General features: G+C 44.8%; 1 protein-coding gene and 1 long non-coding RNA gene across 5 annotated transcripts in view; one reads left to right on the top strand and one right to left on the bottom strand.

The window, feature by feature from the left end:
* The window catches only part of si:ch1073-358c10.1 (peptide methionine sulfoxide reductase MsrA 1), a 31,770-nt gene extending 18,859 nt beyond the window's left edge, over nucleotides 1-12,911 (bottom strand). Inside the window, exons 1-5 of one of the 3 annotated variants that reach the window (XM_046412960.1) lie at nucleotides 12,665-12,796; nucleotides 11,057-11,172; nucleotides 6,139-6,207; nucleotides 5,901-6,020; nucleotides 1,444-1,548 (exon numbers count right to left, since the gene is read on the bottom strand). In XM_046412960.1, coding sequence (XP_046268916.1) covers nucleotides 1,444-1,548; nucleotides 5,901-6,020; nucleotides 6,139-6,207; nucleotides 11,057-11,081 — 319 coding nt within the window. In that variant the 5' untranslated portion in view covers nucleotides 11,082-11,172; nucleotides 12,665-12,796. Of the gene's footprint in view, nucleotides 1-1,443; nucleotides 1,549-5,900; nucleotides 6,021-6,138; nucleotides 6,208-8,809; nucleotides 9,304-11,056; nucleotides 11,173-12,664 lie in introns of those variants that run through there. The other 2 variants (XM_046412958.1, XM_046412959.1) reach the window with 2 other exon arrangements.
* LOC124071909 lies at nucleotides 12,277-19,311 on the top strand. Of its 2 annotated transcripts, XR_006845416.1 has the most exons (5): nucleotides 12,277-12,521; nucleotides 12,699-14,922; nucleotides 15,292-15,352; nucleotides 17,265-17,315; nucleotides 17,647-19,311. It is a non-coding gene; the product is annotated as an uncharacterized LOC124071909 (long non-coding RNA). The 2 variants fall into 2 exon arrangements; XR_006845417.1 differs by lacking the exon at nucleotides 17,265-17,315.

Genomic DNA, 19,311 nt, shown 5'->3' with positions numbered 1-19,311 from the left:
CGCATGTTATTAATAAAACATGAGATGAGACAAGGCACTGAGTCAGGGGAAATGCATGACTACTCTTTTGGCCAAACTGCCTTTGCCCCGTGGCACGTCGGCTCGACTCTGCTTGTGCCTTTGCCCGTGGTAAGACGTGTCTCTGCCATTGGCTGCGGTGAACAGAAGAAGAATCTCATCGGATTGGGATGATGCCGTTCCCGGATTAACCTCAATATAAAAGTTCCCTCCCTCTGCCTCTTTTTTTTTTTTGGTCAACTCACATCTAGTTGAGCAGGTGAAGTGGAATGTGAAGAACACACGAAAACACACAGCTGATGAGTCGACTCGAATGTATTCAGCTGGACAAACATGGCTGACATTTTAGTGTATTTAGGTCACACAGTGTATGAGAAAACAAGCATGACAGATGCAAAAGAGATGGCAGATCTGACGTGGGCAATGTCAGAGCGTGTGTGTGTGTGTGTGTGTATGCAAACCTGTTTTGAGGCCGAAGGTTGGGCCTATGAATCTTTGATCCATCTCTCCCCACCTTGTCATGCCCCTCCCAACATTCAATATGAGGGAGCAGAGTACCACTTTGCCTGTCCTCTTTCTTTCTCTCTCTTACACACTCACTCACACAAGCGCACTCATGCACACACACGCACACACACATACACACACACACACACAGACCCTCCTTGTGCATTAATGTTCTTACATCACCTCCTCCAGTGAGCAGAGAAAACAAGAGAGCAAGAGACTTGAAGAGATGGAGAGATGGGTTTTGGGGGATGGGGTTCCTGTCGCTGCTGGGGGCTGGGGAGGGTGAGACACGGGTGGGGAAGAGACGTGTGTCATTATAGAGCGGCGGTGAGGAGACCAGGACTCAAATTCTATGAAGTTAAACATATGCAGCATGCTGAGTATGTAGTATAGGAGTATGGATTAAAGGCCAGAGTTATTGTAACACGGTCACAACCAAGTTTTACCCTTTTCCCACAATGAGCAACTTCAATTCAACTGCTGCTTGAGGATTAAAGCCACCTAGGAGACACACTTTGCATAATGAAAACAAAAGACATTGAAGCTCTAAATTTATTATATAACATTATTGCATTAATGAGAAGCCCATATGTAAAGTGAATGCCAAACGGCTGGATTACACCGGTTGAAGTAAACGTCATGCACATGCTCTTAGAGACAGAGAGGGTTTTTTTTTTGCAGTTAGGGCTTGAACACGCACCACACTGGTGTGTCTCTCCATGGATGGCTGGATTTCAGACACATTAACACTGTCTGGCGTTGACTTGCACCCATGAGACCTCCCCCCACCACAACACACACACGCAGGCACACGTCTGGGCATCATCCTTCTGCTCTAATACACCCCGTGCCCCTTGGGATGGGTGTTATTTGAGGGCAACTTTTGGGTTTTGGTGTGTATGTGCATGTTGGTACCTTGTGTAGGATCGTGGTTCTCCCAGAAGTGTTTGAGCAGCTCCTTCAGGCTGATGTCTTTAGGGGAGAAGACCACCCTCACCACCTCAGTGTGACCCGTCAGACCTAAAGGAGAATTACAAAGTTGTGTTAATCCAAATCCCTCCTCCTCATTCTACTCTTCCCCCTAAATGTTGCAAACTACTGGACACAACAATTGACTAGAACCAAAGTCATGATGGCTGCATGTAATTAAAATGCCCGTTCAAAATAGCAAAGGAGAGATAATGAATAGCCTCCTTGTATGTTTCATTGAGTGCATGTGCCACATGCAGAAGACATTGAGGTTAAATCCACATCCACTGTGAGCTATGTTATTGCTTATGGCACAATGGGAGAGAAAGAGAGAGTGACAGCACATCAAGCCACAGAGAGAGAGAGAGAGAGAGAGAGAGAGAGAGAGAGAGAGGCAGAGAGATTGAGCGTAAAGGTTGGGCTTATGTTGAAAGTTGCCAAAATCACACAGACACACTCTCTCCTGTCTACAGCTGCCAGGACCCCAGAGCTTCAACAAGCTGCTCGCAGCCATTCTCAAACTGGGGCGATACTTAAGGTCTAAGGTCTCATTCAGACCAAATCATGCACCAGTCTTCCCATTCATTCTGAGTGTGGGTAGTGTGCTTAGGTTGCAGCGATGCAAGCCACAGGAGCTCACAAAGAATAAATAAACGACAAAAAAAAAAACCTAAACGGCAGAGACTCTACTTTTAGAGAAACACAACCTGACATGATGCTAAGGTGACCAATTATATAACCTGGTGATCAGAGCAGCTGGTCAACGGCATTATTATTCAAGCTGTTTACAACTTGCTCTGAGTTTCTATTATGCTGCTTGGTGCCTCAAACAACATCGTGCTGCCAGGAGACTGCACGAGCAGGGGAGGAGAAATACAGCAAACTTGTTGCAGAAGGAGAAAGCCCCTCTGGAAAAGCTGTTTCTCTCAAGCAGAGAGCCTGAAACTGTCCAGGTGGAGTTTACCGACCAAACGATTATCGTCTCTCAGTCGTGCCCTTCCATATTGCCGCACAACTCTGCACTAGTGTCCACAATGCCAAGCGTGACATCTGTCTGTGAGTGAGGCCTGTATATAAAGACACACTCACTCACACACAAGTCCATACAGATCATGACGTGCTTTGCAGACAATGGGAGAAGGTCTGCCAAGTCCATGCATCTGGTCTGAGACTCACGTTCTGTCTCTAAATGACACTTGGCATCCCCAAAGGATCAACTCATGCCAAATGAACATTGAAGACTTCACCTGTCTAAACAGTTGTTCCCTAAATATGTCATGAGTATCTGACAAATAGGCAGTGTCTACTGGATCCATTCACTCTTTCTTTGTTAAATATAAAAAAATAAATAAAATGGTAAAAAAGGACATTGTATATTTCATTAGAGTATGTCTGTAACCTCTGTTTGTTATGTAAATACTACCACAAGCTGACCCAAAGAACGTGACAAGAAGGGCGAGCATGTGAAAGTTATATTTAAAGCAGTGCAGGGATTTATGTGTGCTGTGGAGGTGTTGCAAAGAGCAACAAAACGAAGAGGAGACCATGAGGTGGACATTGCTGCAGAACAGAAGATGCTGGTGAACTTTATCAACTGATGACCCTCCACTGAGGCTGGCGAGGACAGCCTCCTGGACACTGGAAACTCTCACCACATCCATACAATCTGCGGTGGTCATAACCAGCACTGAGTTATTAGCAGGCTAGCACAGCAGGCTAGCACATATGGTGCAGGAAAGTCAACAGGGTAATGGCAGAAAGCTGGATAAAAAGAAAATGCAGCAAAAACCAGTTGTTGAGACCTGCTGAAAAAAATAAAAAAGGTGAATTAGCAGCATGATTTTCCACGCTTGTCCCATCTGAAGGGGGTGAAAGGCTGAAAAGTGATGCACAGCAGCACCACTAGAGCTGCTAGAGATTTAATGTTCTGCTGAAGGACACTTGAGCAGGGTGAACAAAATCACCTCCCAAATCACCATGCCATCCTGTTGTCCTTTTTGTTTAATTGTTCTCTGCCGCTCTGCTGCAGCAAAGCCTGGCTTCGCGAAAAGACCATTTAAATTTACGTATGTTTATGTTTTCCTAACAAGTCTCCCCTTGGGGTTTTGAGAAACACCATCTTTTCCAAGTAGGAAATACAGAATTAGTGTGGTGTTGAGATCTGTCTTAAAACCAGAGGGTGTCACAATTTTCCAAACTCACGATTCATTCATTTGACCTTTTAAAAGATCACAATTCGATTTGCAAAATCACCAAAAGCCAGCTTCGCAAAAACAGATCGCGACTCAATTCAGTGTTCAGTAAGTGCTTCACTTAGAGCGTGAGTGTGAGTTCAGTCCACTCTGTAAAAAGTCTGTACTTTTCCCCAACCACAGCTCCAAAACAATTCAGTTCAATCCAGTTCACGACCACAAAATAAATACAGATCAAAAATCCCGTCCATGTTTTACTGTCGGCCTGCACAAAATACCTCCACTAAGAGCGGCAACTCCTGAAAGTGCGACTGGGTAATACACAACTCTCCTGACACAGACTCCAGAGACGAGGCTTCTGTTTATGTGTTGGCAGCCGGTAAGCTATGCTGTGTCGTCCTTGAAGTGTTGATGTGTGCCGGATGCGCACAGGTAGGTGGGGGAGGAGAGGAAAACAAATACCGGGAAAATCACCGATAGTGGTGGATTTCGATGATTGAAATTAAAAGCTCATTTAGATTTTTGGTTTACATAACAAATTGTGACACCCCTCCCTTAAATGTCTCAGAGAGGCGGTCACAGTGGAATGTTGTGTCAACAAAAAAGGAGGCCATAATTAATGAATAGTCCCCTTCCAGCAGTCAACATTGGTGTCTTTTAACCATGACTGCAGTCCCTTCCTAACCTTAACCAGTAGTTTTAGTTCCCTAAATTTTGGCAGATCAGAAAACCTTGAGTCCTTTTTTAGAATGATCCTATAGGCCATTTTGGAAAACACCGACAACCTCAGCAACCTATTATTCAGTTAGGACTTAGAATTAAACCCATTAAACACTTTAGAGCCAAGACACAAAAGGTTACAGAATCAACTCTTCAAATATACTGCAAAATGGACTATGCTGTGATATAACTGAGATACAATATGCTAATTGGTAGTAACATCTCCTTCTATCCATGTCTGAGCTGTCTGTGCCATCTGTCTTCCCAAGACCAATTTGACTGCACTTCAACCTCTCCTATTGCTGTCTGTCAGACCATCCACCTATCCGCCTGTCCTTCCATCCTTCCCTGGCTCTGCTGACAGTTCCATCATCCCCTTCTTTTTGTCCGTCTGTCCGGCTGTCTGTCCTGCCCTGGCCATGTTGACAGCTCCTCGGTCTCATGCAGTCGCAGTGTTCTGCTCCGTCATGGCCACTGGAGCGATGCCTGCACTCTCTCAGCCGATGGACAGGCAACCATTCTTTCTCACACTTTTTTTCCTCTCCTCTCAAAAGTTTATTTTACCCGTTCCCTCACTTTCCACAGCTCCCAGTCTCTCTTTTTCTGTCATCTGTCTCCATTTCCATCCCCCGTCACAGCTGACCATCTTGTTGCTGGGAAGCTGACAGAAAGAGAGACTGGGAGAGGCAGACAGATATGAAACATACAATCCCTTGAAGGGCTCTGCTCAGAAAGTCTGCCAGCCAAGCCCAAAGTGTCTTTCCTCTCCTCTTCATGTCCCCCATGCTGCGCCTGCACATAGACTCCATGCCTGCCTGTAATGATGTGCCCTTGTAAACGCCCAAACTAACAGCTCACGACTCCAGAAGACAGACGCACAGTATAAGACAGAGCTAAACATCTTTAACTTAATCATATATCGGAGTCCTACTTAAACCTATTCAAAAATCTCACATTGAAGAAAACAGAAAGAAACAAATTCCGACACAGACGGGCACCCAAACATTTTTAAGGCCTTTGACAGCAAATACCGAATGTTATCTTGTTTCTCGAGCAACATGTTAGCCAAATCATAGTCTCAGCGAAAGAAGCCCATCTATGGCGCTTCATACACAGTACGGCAAAAACGCCGCAGTACAGCGCAGTACAGAGCCGAATCCTTACAAGTAGGTCATGTGGGGGTGGGGACGGGGGGTACAGCCCATCTGGAGCAGTGCATTCTGAGTAGTTGACTGCAGATGAAGGCAAGGCGGCGAGAGGATGAGAGCGCTGCACTTAAAACACCGGCTTTCCAGCTCTGCATCTCCTTCTTCTTCTTTTGCATTTTTTGGACTCTTGAACCTTGACTGATCTCATGGAAAAATGTCCTGGCAACCCACTCCACCTCCTCCTCACAGGGAGGGCGCACGATCAGTTAAAATATATCAAAGCAAAGAAGGTATACATGTGTAAAAATGTGCAAATACAAACACAAGGTGCAGAGGGTATTACCTGTGCAGACCTCGTGATAAGTGGGGTTTGGTGTGAGTCCGCCGGCGTAGCCCACCTGTGTGGAAAAGACCCCCGGAAGCCGCCAGAAAAGTCTCTCAGCTCCCCAGAAACATCCCATACCTGAACATAAAGACAGCACAAACACAGGATTAGTGCTTCTGTGCTACCATGCCATCCACAAGAGGATTCCATATCGAGTTCATTCTGTTTACAGAAATGTGTGATTGCGCAGTCTCACCAAACATGATGGTCTCCATGCCTTCTGGAAAAGGCTCCACAGTAGGATTCCCATTGGCTGCATGCTTGTCTGTAATGGGAAACAGAGTGCAAATGTGAAATCTGATAATAACACTACATTTCAACAGTACAAATTACAGTATGCGAGTAAAGAGGCCTATTAGCAGCCCCAACTAAGCGTCATAGGTCTGCACTTGGTTACAGGCTGACACAGGCCAACGGATCAGAGGCTTCTGTGCTGGAAGACATTTAAGAGATTATATGGCTTTGACCGCCATTCTATCCCGACTGTGCTCTCCTCAACACCCACAATTAAACACAATCATGCAGTCATTTCTTTATCTTTCTCTTGCTCCACTGTCTTTGACTGGGAACGTATCATGTGCTAGGCTTGGCCCCATTGTGTTTCCGCAAAGTGAACCAAAGCCTGAACTCTCTGGACATGCACTTGTATAACCTCATGCGCAAAGGATGGGCCTCACAAGCAGAGCCGATGTCGTCCTAATCTGCGCTATGTTAAAAATACCTTATAAGTAAAACAAACTGGAGTGCTGAGAGGTGGCAGGGGGGTGGCACTCTACTGCCAACTGTGTTGCGTGGAATTAGAGTGCTAAAAAGGAAGTGTGTGTGTGTGTGTGTGTATGTGTAGCCCACAGATGTGTGAGGGGGATTAGGGTTTAAGAAGACTGAGGTGACTTAGCGTGCAAATCTCCACTAAGCAAGGCTGGTTTGTACTGCAACCACTAATATTAGTCTCCAGATAAACAGGCCACAGGGTACACTAAGAGCTTAGACACATACCAATAATGGATGCTTGCGCCAAGTTCAATGTGTGATTGGTCTTTAGCCCCTCTGGGATGTGACACTGACCTGAATACAAACAATCTCTAATCTGACAGAGACATAATAGTTCATTTCCTAGATAGACCCAGGATGAGCTCTTAATGCAACCACAGGCCAAAGACCAGTTACCTGCAGTTTATTTCAGACCGAGAGATTACTGTTAAGCCTGAAACGTGGAAAAGAAACGATGCCATGCCTGGTTCCAAAAGATTAACAAGTACTTTGAAGAATACAGGAGGGAAAAGAAGTGACACAGCTCTTGAGCTGATACCACCTGTCTTGGTGTGCAACCTTAAGGGCACTTTTTGATATTAGACAAACTTATTTGGTTTCTCTGTACAGTAACAGATTGCAGAGGAAGCATGAAGGACCCCTAAAATGTCACGGAGGCCTGGCTGCCTTCAGGCAGTCCCTTTCTGCCATCCTGTTGTGCGACAGTTCTGTCTTTTAGCAGCAGGTTGTTTGGCACTGGGAGGTCATGTTCAGTCTAAGCAGATCTGTGTCAGTGACTGCACTGTCTAAATATTCTCAGAGCACAGGGGGGTAACTTAAGATGCTGTGAGGATAGGAAAAATCTTTATCCTCCTTCCATCAATTTTTTTCCGTCTCTGTATCCTCCGTTCACTCTCACCCTCTTGTCCTGCTTTTCTGGCCACAGAGATAAAAAGAACTGAAGTTGCCAAATGACAGAGAGAGAGAAAATAAGAAAGTGAGAGAGAGACAAGTGTGCGATAGAGGAGGAGGAGTGGGAGGAGGAGTGTTCAGCCTGCCAAAATAATAAAAGGAGTAAATAGCCAGTGAGAAGCAACAGATGAGGGTAGCAGAAAGGCAGTGAAGGATTCTTTTGGCTTTCAGACCACCATGCCTTTGGGTGCTGTATAAAAAGACCAAGCACTTCATCCAAGAGAGAAAACAGGGAAAACAAACAAGCAAACAAATAAACAAACAAAAAAAGCGGTAAAAATAAAGACAGCCAAGAACACGCCGACACAGGACTGTCCAGAGAAGCCAACTCTGAGCCAAACCTCCCCGCCCTCTCGACTCTCTCCGCTGCTCTCCATCTTCACTTCACACTCTCTTCCTCACACCACCTTCCCACCATCCCTCACTCTCCCCTAACAAACACACACACGCCCGCCTGCACGCAATCAGCCACACAGTCACACGTGCACCAACCTCTGCTGTGGGTATTTCTACCATGCAGCAGCTGGCACAGTTCCAGGTGGTGCCAGGCTGGCTTCTTTCACTGTGCCTAGACCAGCATTCCCCCCTGCCAGCCCCAGCGCCCACACCCCATTCTGCCAGAATTACCCCACCTAACACACACAGGCACAGAGAAAGAACTGGCTGAATACCCTCACTACGCTGCCTCACTCACACCAGCAAAAGAAAGAACAGAGGACGACAAGAAACAAGCAGGGAGGGTGACTGACTGAGCTTACAAAAGAAGAAAAACAGGCTGAGTATGGGGGAAGGATTCATGAAAAGGATCTTTTTTTTCCAACTTGGATGAGATATGGGCGTAATTTCTTTTGTGCGCCTCTGTTTTCGAGGATATCTGAAAGGCACAGTGCAGGCTATACAGTACAGCAGGATTGAAGCGGAATACTTTGGTCACCTTTTGTTGCTTTTAGCATGGCGGCTGTAGGCGGCTGGACCAGAACCAAAACATCGGACCCAGCGCCCTGCCACTCTGCTTGGTTACTATCAGTCAAGGGCACAACAATCTGTCTGTTGCTTAACGGATAATATCGTCCAGTTTGACTTGTTTCAGCGGGTATTTAGTCTTTGTTACCCTTCGATTCTACCCGTGGTCCCGTATTTCTCACCCGTTACACTGGAGTCCAAGCGCTGCTGCCCCCTCATGCAGACAGACGGGAGAGGTACTATCCCTGGATGCCAGAACTGGTAACGGAAGGTCGATTTCCAGGCTGCTCTGTTTATTTCCTTCCAAAAATCCATTCTCTCTCTCTCTCCTTCCCTCTCTCTCTCTCTCACTTCCTCTTCCCTCCCTCTTGCTATTCCTCTTTCTAGCTTCACACAGGTTGGCAGAGAGTCAGACACGAGTCGTTGGAGGAGGGTGATGCTTTATACTGGTGCCAACGACCCTGTGCTGTATGGGAGGATGGGTAGGGGCGAGGAAGAGTGGGGCAAAGGAGGGGAGGGAAGGAAAGAGACAAGGCTGGTGGAGGTGGTCAAATTTTAGGAACAGTTTCCAGTTTTAACTTCATTTATAGCACTTTAAAAGGTGCTCCACAAAGACAGACGTACGGACACAACGTATACACAGTGACATACATGTGGGTGACAGTTGTGGAAATGAAGAGAGACTAAAACAAGTTTAAACACAATTTCAAACAAAAGGAATCCCATGAAAGACGTGGATCTTGAAAGCATCAACAGACTCTGATGGCCTCCAGCAGGCTATTTGAGAGCTGAGGAGCCACTAAACAAAAAGTCCAGTCTCAGGCCTGTATCTCCCCCATAGATGGGGCACAGCCAAAACACCATGGAGAGGGGAGTCAAGTGATATATCTGTGGGTGAGACGATGAAGAGATTTGAAAACAATCAGAAGGATTTTGAAGTTAACCTGAAATGGGGAGCCAGCGTATGGCTGCAAGAACAGGAGTGATGTCCAGGTAGAGGGAGTAACAACAGTCCGGTTTGGATGACGTCGGCACATACATTTTTTTTTCTACATCAGAGGGTGATAAGAAATGTCTAATTCTGAAGACGGTTCTGAGTTGGAAGAACACCAGGTTCTCAGCATGCGGTCTAATATAAGCAGAAAGGTCACTAAGATTACCGGCAGTAACAGAGGTATGATGTGGAGGGGCCAAAGAAGGATCTCTGTGTGGTCCCCATTTAAATGAAGGGAATTATTAAACACTAAGAGGGAAGAAAAAGAAATGTTGCTTAACACAATCAAACCAACTTGGGTACTGTGTCATTCGAATGCATTTAAAGCTGCCTCTGTTCAGGGTGGGGGAGCCTTCTAGACTCTGAGGTGTACAACTCTGAATCCAGCCATACAAACTGTATCCTAGCAATGGAAACAGAAGCTATGGAGAAGGCTATCTACAATAGCATGGGCTTCAAAATCTCCTTCCAGGTTAGTGGGTTCTCAAAAATCTTTCCTCAACAGTGTGACGACAACAATATGGTCCACACAAAGGAATAAACACAAGTTGTTTTTGGCTAAACAGTAAAATGTACCTCTACAGTCTCCTGCTGCAGATACACCACAGCAATTGGGGGGGGGGGGGGGGGGCCGACGACATACAAACTTCACATTTCAGGTTGGGGTCACATCACAGGAAGCTCTTGCACTGAGGCAACAGTCCTAATCAGTGAACTACACTGCTGCCAAAATCCTATTCTCATATTCTCATATTTTTTTTGTTCCCTCCTGAGCTTATTGCAAGCGCCAAAAAGGCAAGGGCATCTGGAGAAAGCAGAGGTGGGAAAACAAGAGAGAAATGATGCCAGAAATATATCTTCTCCATGAACCAGCTTTAAAGAATTATAGTGAAGCATGTAACAGAGATTGATTTTGGTCAGCTGACCTCCCCCACCCTGTTTGGAAGAAATATTGGCAGTCTATCCTGCACTGACTCAAAATAATAGCCACTGTGCCCCTACCATGTAGCAATCTGCCACTGGATCATTCTCGCCAAGGTCACAGAGTACATTATACAGAATGGAGCGAGGGGGGGAAACGCGGGACGTCTGAACAAGGAACAGGGAGCTTCTTTAAAGATACTGGAGGGGTAGAAGCAACATTCAGAATTAGTGATCTTCATTGTAGTGAGGGGACAAATGTGTACACACACACATGCAAGGCTGGGACTACACAAGGCATATGTGGAGACAGTGCTTGCGATCCCAAAGACACTCATGCTTATTGGCCCACACTGACAAAAACACAGATCCATGCTATTACAACACACACACACATAGGCACACTTGAACAACCCCATCTCCACCTAAGCTGCCCCCCACGGTGAAAGGGGAGAAACAGATTTCTGCCATGCGGTGTCTCCGAGCTGCTTCGACAGACGGAGCAGGAACTTACGGCGGGGCGGAGCCTTCATGCGCATAATGCCCAGATGGGCCCCTGGACGCTGCGGCACCACTTCCTCCTATGCACTCACTCCAATCTCCCACAATGCACTTTGTGGACGCCTTCGTCTGAGTAGGTGAAGACAGGAACCAGGTTCAAATCGCACCATGTCCCAATGAGCCATCCCGTCCCAAAATAGTGCGGTGAAAAGCTGAATGAAAGGCTAATATGGACTGTGATGAAATGAGACGGAGAGTCACTCCATCACTACATAGCAAGAATGGCTGAAATTATAAACAGAAAGCCAAAGAAGGTGTACACATATTGGCATGCACTGAAACTGAGAAAATGGCTTAAAAATTTCACTACAGACAAACAGTCACAACTTATCTATTAGTGTTGATCACTCGATTTATGGAATTGTTTTATCCTGATTTCATCATCAACTGTTTGTATCACAATCCCATCAAACATCCAAGCAGGCTTTTGCTGCCACTTCAGATTTTGTGGTTTGTCTCAAAGATTGCATTACTACCTCAAAAGCTAAATCACAAAGCACCAAATGGGCTAAAAAGCATTACAGCAAATGTACCTTGGGCATACTCGGTTTAAAAAGGTTAAGTATGCTCAATTAGGTTCCCACGACTATTACTCAAAGGGAGAAATCGGTGTTGATAGGGGTAAATTGCGTGAAAACATTATGCCGAGAATCAATTTATCCAAAGTCTGGCAATACTATTGAGCTTGTTCATATTTAAGTGGTAGCACAAAAACTATATTAACTGCAAACCCAAATAACTGCCCCTCAAGAGTAAGTGAACGTCATCCACCATGTGTTGCTTAGACAGACTTTCCTACATAGCGTGATAAGACCTAACAAACTGTAGAACACGCTGCACTGCACATAATTTGAATTTTGTATAGTAACCTGTAATAACAGAAGCATAATGTGACACATCTTGGGATTTTCATTTCCAAAATGAAATCATCATCTGTTGTTTTATCTCTCAGCCCTTGACATTTCCACCAGTCGGGGAAGCTACATGTCTGGACTGATCTCTGGACCTTCATCTGACAGAGTTGTGGCCAAGGACTCCTTACTGAAGACACGTTATGAAATACAGACGCACACTTTAGTCTGAGTCCTTTAAGTTCTTAAAGATTAAGTTTTGCCCCTTTTATGGACTGTGTTTTCTGAAGAAAAACGCAAAAAAAAAAAAAAAGTTAATAAGCTGTGGTAAAATGAGCTATATCCTGCTGAAACTCTAATTTCACTAACAGACTCTTTCCTGTGAAATGGGCCAATGACACCTCACTGAATCTGGAACAACAGGCCTAACAGGAAACATCTGAAAGAAAGTGCTACACGTCCATTAGCTGCAACTCTTCTCTCTTCCTGTCGTGTGAGCAGCTGTCGATCAGCTTACCTTCATTCAAACATCTCTCTAAAAGAATTTTAAAGTTGGACAATGTTGAGGTACGTGGTTAACTGCTACTGTTAAAGCCATGAATAAAACAGCACGAGACCATTTTCCACACGTATTCTTTTACGTGCACGTGCGCAGTTTGACAACCGTCCACATCATTGTGGACACAACTTGTCACTTTTGTTTTATTTACCTGCCACGATCATTTTCTCCTCTCTTCCATTCAGAGCGCGGTTTCTGCTTGGCAGCTGAGTCTTATCTGCCATTGAGTCAGCGGCAACGAGCGACACAGAGAGTAAAAGGAGACAAGCGGCTTGTATTTGGGAGAACGACTGTGAATATGGCAGAGTCTTCCGGGATGCCTCCATACTACCCGTACGGCAAGGCGAGGGAGGGGTGGAGAGACGGCGGCGAAAAACGCCATCAGTATGAATATTCATCGTGCGTGGGCAACGTCGTGCACTGCATATTAACTAATCAAGGGGTTAATATGACTTTGGCACAAAAGCCTACAGTGCACCGCGTGCGGGAAACGAAATTAAATTTAAATAAATATCTCCGCCGTCGTGCATGCAAATGAGCTCGCGCCAATTATCAGCCCTCGTTCTGTGGGAGGTGCTTCTGGTGCTATGAGGTTGGAGCGTGGATGTATGGATGAGCAGTTCTGTGGGGTTCATTTTAACATGCGTGTTGTTCGGGGTTCATCCCGATGAGTTACAACTTCAAGGGTCCGATGGTAATAACCTCCAAAGTGGCTCGAGCCGCGCGTGCATAATTCTACCCCTCCGGCATCTGTAAGGAAAGCAGTGGTCATGGCGCTGTGCCCGTGTTTGTGTGTGTGTGTGTGTGTGTGTGGGAGCTGTCACTCAACACTGGCCAGATGATGTTTCTTAAGAGCATCACTATACTCTCATAGAAAGAGGGATTTAAAACTAACTATTCTGTAAGTGATTTGTGCTCAAAATATTCTGGTGACTACCCTACACCACTACTCTTTGTTCAGTGTGTATCTTTTGTTTTTTGTAATTTAAACCTAAAAAGTGTATTTTTTTTAATGTAGCTGTTGGGGTATGGTGATAAAGTATTAAAGGCACATTTATCATCAGGTTTAGAGGCGCTCTTTATTTTCCTGCTCTTTGTCATGTAGGCCATAATCCCAGGTGATTATGGCCTACATGACAAATGCCGAAGTCATTAAAACGTCATCACTTTAATAAATTATATAACCGCCATCAACTTCCCCAGTCAGTTGATGGTATTTTCAGGGCATACAAACAGGACAGGTCAAACGCCTTGACAGTACGTGCCACATCTTTGTTATAGCTTAGATGTGAAGAAAGTTGTAAATTGCAGTCCAAAGTCTTCAAGCAAGTCATATCAGTTATGTGGACAGAGTGCATCATCGCTGAATGTTAATGTCCAGGATGTGGCACAAGCATCGAAAGCTGGACATCATTTTACACTCTGTTATGGATGGAAAATCAAAAAAAGACCAAAAAAGAAAAAACAAAGGAAAGTGTCAAGCTGAAAGGGTTGATCAAAAGAAAATGAACAGTTTGGTCATTTTCAGGCAAAACTCCAAAAACAATCTTTGGTTTCACGAGATAAGATAAGAACTTTATTGATTGAGGAAAGTGTTGTGCCAGAGTTACAATACAAAGAAGCATACAAAAGTAGAAAGCAATTTCCCCACAAAATATAATAATGTATATAAAAATAACAGAGTCTATAGTATATACATGAGATGTAGATGGATAACATCTTCTCCAATGTGAGGATTTGCTGCTTATTGTCATCTGTCATTGAACATCTATTGATTCTGGATGGTGAGTTGGACAAAACAAGGTTAGTGTCATTGTGGACTCTGGGAAACTGGTGGTTTAAACAATGAATCCATTGTGCAATAAAATATTAGTTGCAGCCATATGTAAGAGTCACCAGTCACTGTGGCCTGTTGGTTGAAGATGCACATCACATAACTTTAACATCCTTGACTGAGGGAAAGACATGCACCTTTGCTGTATCCCTCTCACTCTCACATTTCCTGTCTGATTTTCTACTGAAACCTGTAATCAGTTAAAAAAAAAAAAAAAAAAAAAGTCACAAAGAGTCACAGGCCTGCACTGGTCAGCTCATTCTGAGAAGTGATTTTCTTTCCACTGCGACCAGACCAGCAATGTGATAGTAATGAGGATGATTATTTACGTGTGAGAACTTGAAGCATTCTTCTGCATGCTTTGAACCAGCCAATTTACCAGTAACAAAGAATCCAGGCCATTGTTCATATATCCTGCACGCCAGAATAACATCACACCCTGCTGCAATCCCCCTTTCCTCTCTCTCTCTCTCTCTTCCTCTTTCTCTCTCTCTCTTATCTGCTGGGGAAATGAAGCTCAATCACCTGCGGAGGAGCTGAGGGCGGCACAGGGGACTTTGCAATGCAAATGCCAGGTAATTACCCGAAAGCTAGGAGAGTGGAAGCACACAGGATGAAAATAGAGCAGGCAGACAGAGAGAGAGAGAGAGAGAGAGAGAGAGAGAGATGAACAAAACACTGGGTTCACATGCCTGGTGATGCAGGATGATTGGGATGTTTTGGGGCTGTGTGGGGATGTAGGAAGAAGAAAGGGGGAGAGGGGAGGAAGGGACAAAAAGGTGATGAGACGCACGGGGATGGATGGCAACCACACACACACACACACACAGACACACACAAAGCCCACACTGTGCATTAATTTCCTCCCTGCGTGTGCGTCTGCATCTGTGAATGTATATGTGCATACCTCTAACAAATGATCAGTAAATTTGGTGTTTTCCCAGAGACTCTGCCGCATGCTGTCATGGAGGAAGGATCTACTCTTAATTCAGAAGAATATCTGAGGTGAATAAAACCAGTTTTTTTGCATGAGTGCAGTAACAGTTTGAGTAGAAGCATGTGGTATGTGTGTGTGAGTATTTGTGTGTATGTGTGTGTGTGTCTGTATACACTTGCATGCATAAGTGTTTGCGCCTGGGTGCACCATTGTATGCGTGCTCTCTAATGGGCACTTGTGTATGTAGTGTATGTGTGTGCATGTGGTGGGTGATTGCATATGTTAGTGTGTGTCTGTGTGTGTGGTTTGTGTGTTGTATCAGAGGATTTAGTGAGTGTGCCAGCTTGCAGCTGTTTGATTGTCAGTGAGTGAGAGCGCAGAGATGTGCAGATGTGAGTGAGTATCAAAGAGATTATGAAATGACCTGGAATTAAACACTGCAGTAGATTTTAACCGGGTATTGTGGCATGTTAAGCGCTGTTTGATTGCGAGCTGCTTGGAAAAGTGTGCTTCCCTGGTTTAGACAGTTACCTACAATTTTATTTTATAAGCCAAAATGTTTATCTCGTAATTCGGTACAGGACCCTGGCATTTGTTTGTGGAAGAAATTACCGAGCAATAGTGTGACTCACAGGCAGTTTGCACCTTGACTGCACCTATGGCTACCTCCGATTAACATCTGAACAGAACAGGAGCCAACCAAACAGAAGACTGTTTGCCGATTTAGTATAATTGTGGCTTTGCTAAAGTCTCACTTTGCCTAATTAGAATAATAAATCATGCCGCCTCGTTGTTTTCAAAGGGCCCCTCCATCGTCTCACCGAAGCAGGTGGGATTGTGGGATGGTGTGAAAAACAAAGGCTTTGATTGCCCTGCTGAAGCTACAGTCAGTTAAAAGCAATGTGGCGCTCTCCGGGGATTCATATTCAAAACCGAGCCATATCAGTTCATAGACCTGAGTGGGAAACGCCAACTTGACAAATTTTGATTCATACGCTGGCCCAAGCTTGACTTCACTTGACATAAATCACTTGGCTGATTGGTAAATGGGCAGAAGAGATGTGTGTGTGTGTGTGTGTATGTGTGTGTGTGTGGAGGGGGTTGGATGGCGGTGGGAGCGAAGACATGAAAGGTGGAGGGGAGATTGCATGGTGGTACCTTTACAAGATGGTCGTTGTAACACATGCTGTTTAGGCCATAACATATTATACCCGGTTATGTTGCAATGTCACATCCTCTCTCCTCCTTACTCTCTCTGAACCGAACTGGCATTAAGTACAAAACATAAAGCAATAATGAAGTAATCAAAGCACATATGTCCAGTGTTCGTAATAACAGTGGTAACAACTAAGTAATTTTCATTATCCACTAGTCAGAGGTATAGTTTTCTTGTGCAACAGTGATTATAAACTGTAATCCTGTTTAGGCAGCCATATCTCTTTTTGTGTCCCACTCATTTGAAGGTCACTGAGTTTATACTTGTTTGGGACGCACCTCCGCCTCTGAACAGTTAGGCTGTCAATTTGTGGTCTCTTTTTAGAGCCATGTAGCATGTCATTTTATTGTGGGTTTTGGATTTGTTATTTCAGTGGTTCAAATAATAAGACTTAATTTGTTCAATGATTTTGGTTCATTGTAAAATGTTTGTGGTGTAAATCTGGAGAGCTCCTGCATCTGAAGGGCTTCGTACAACACTGCAGGGATTGTGAGGGACTGCAAGTTTAATAGCTCCTTTTCAATGTGAATCATGAGTGGAAAGTGAGGCTCTGCTTTACATGAACTGTCAGGGGCTCTTTCTGATAGCATCAGTGCTCTTCTAAATGTTTGTCCCTTTAATAAAATAGAAAACCATTTGAGCCGAATTTTGTCCGAGTTAGTCAAATGCCTCACACTCGTTGTCAGCATTCGGTTCTAATGCCACACTGTGAAAATACTCCATCACCGTAGTCAAAGCCCCACATTCAAATTTTTACTCTACAGAGCACAGAAGTATTGGAAGAAAAGAAGAAGAATTCTCTCTGTCAGTAGTCTGTAAGTAATAATTCTGTCAAGGTGGAGCAAACTTCAACTGCTGCCCAACTACGGTTGGGTAGTTTAACCTATTATAATTGACTGATTTTATTTTTTGTAAAATAAATATTCTGAAAGGTAAGTATATATGTACCTGACAAATGAATGCAATGCAGTGAAAATAAGATGAAATATTAAGTAAAGGTGTGTCAGAATTATACTTAAGTAAAGGGTTGTATTCATATTTGCTGAACGGGAATTACACAACAGTCTCCTTTCTGACATTTGTTTCCTATATCTGTCATGTTTCTCTACAAATAATTTTTCCTTTGCTTTTTTTTATACACCTCAGGACAGCTGGAAGGACTTTTGATATCGCAGGATGCTACATGCAGATACAAAACGAGGGAGAGGACAGAGAAACGGGGAAACAGGATGTGATTGGAGGGAGCTGAGTGCTGCTATGTAACGCCAGTCCACTTCCTCCCGCTCTGGCACTCCATCCGTGCTAAGAGTGGCTGGGCTAAGCCACTCTTGCCCTACATACAGCCTAAACAGCAGATTACTGACTGTCCCTCTAATCCCATGCACCAGGGCATGTGCCACTGTCACCATACACCAACCACCCAATCGCCCTGCAGCCACCGTCACCATGCTTGCTGTTCTGCTGGCTGTGCAAGCCCAGCACCCTGATCCCTTACCATCTTCGCTGTTTTCGTTTTTTGGTTAGTCATTTTGGATTTTCGGGTTTTATCTCTATCTGAATGAAGCACGCTGGAAGGCAGAGGTATCGAAACAATTCATTCCACTCGAATCTCACTCGCTCTGTCTTTCCCTAGCAACACTCGGTCCCATCCTCATCATTCCAGTGACCCCCACCCTCTCTCCGTTTTAACCTCCTCATGACCACCTGGCGCGGGATAGCTTCCTCCAGTCCCTTAGCCTCACCTAAACCACCAGGCCTGAGATTAGGGTTAATCTGGACGTTGTGTCATCCTGTATCTCTCCACCACCCCCACAGACCCATTCTTTCCTCTATCCCTCCCTCCCTCCCTCCCTCCCTCCTCTTTACCAAAGAGGCTTTGGTTCAAAATCCTTTATTGTGAACCCCCGCTCCCCTTGCAGTGTCTTTCTGCCCGCTGCCAACTGCAACTTTTCCTCCTGCACCACATCCTCAGCCAATCCTCAAACAGATAGTGCTAGAACCTGTCCCCAAGCGATGTTGGTTAAGAGATGCGAGCAAAGGATTTTTGCATCTTTTGCTTTAGAATAGATCTGGAATTAGGCCGGCACATGCATACAAAAAATAAAATGCTTGCTCGTGTATGTGTGCATATGAGCGTGCAGTGATATATAAGACTATACTTAGCAAGCGTGCATACAGTGCGATGACTTGTCGTAATGGTGTGCATGCAATGGTGTACTGGCGTATGTGTGGATCTTTGTCCACGACTGAGAGTGCTTGCTCAATTCATACCAACAAGGGATTTAAATGAGAGTCTAGAGAATTCATCTTCAACTCTGCTGTCCCAATCACCCAACCCCCAGTGCATATAGCCAGCCGAGCTCTCCCAGTCCTCTCACCCTGAGGACACACTGAAGGCACGAAGGCCCAAGTGGGATGAAGAGACTCCACAATGGTGCAGAGCACAAAGATGCGTAGAGAATGAAGACAAAAAGGGGGAAAAGATACATAGTGCTAAAGCCCCTTTTCAGTTTTTTTATTTTTTTTTTGTCTCCAGAAATAAATGGCAATTTCTCCCTCAAGCAAAGTCTCCTTTCTTGAGTTGAAAAGCCAGCAAAAAGCACTTGGCAGACAGAAACTGGCAGAAGGGAGAGTGAGAGGTAGAGAGGCAGCGAGAGATGTAGGCCAGCAATAAAGTGTCTTATCGTAAGGGGGCAGAGAGAAAGACCCTTCAGCATGAGAACCTCCACGAGTCGGACGCTTTAATGAGAAAATGGCATGGAGGATCTGTTGAAATGATCACAAGATGCTGAGCTTTTAATGTTAATGTCA

Source organism: Scatophagus argus, chromosome 15, assembly GCF_020382885.2.
Source record: "Scatophagus argus isolate fScaArg1 chromosome 15, fScaArg1.pri, whole genome shotgun sequence".
Classification (NCBI taxonomy): Eukaryota; Metazoa; Chordata; class Actinopteri; family Scatophagidae; genus Scatophagus; species Scatophagus argus.
The sequence above is the reverse complement of the archived record's forward strand: the minus strand, read 5'-3'. Positions and strand labels throughout refer to the sequence as shown.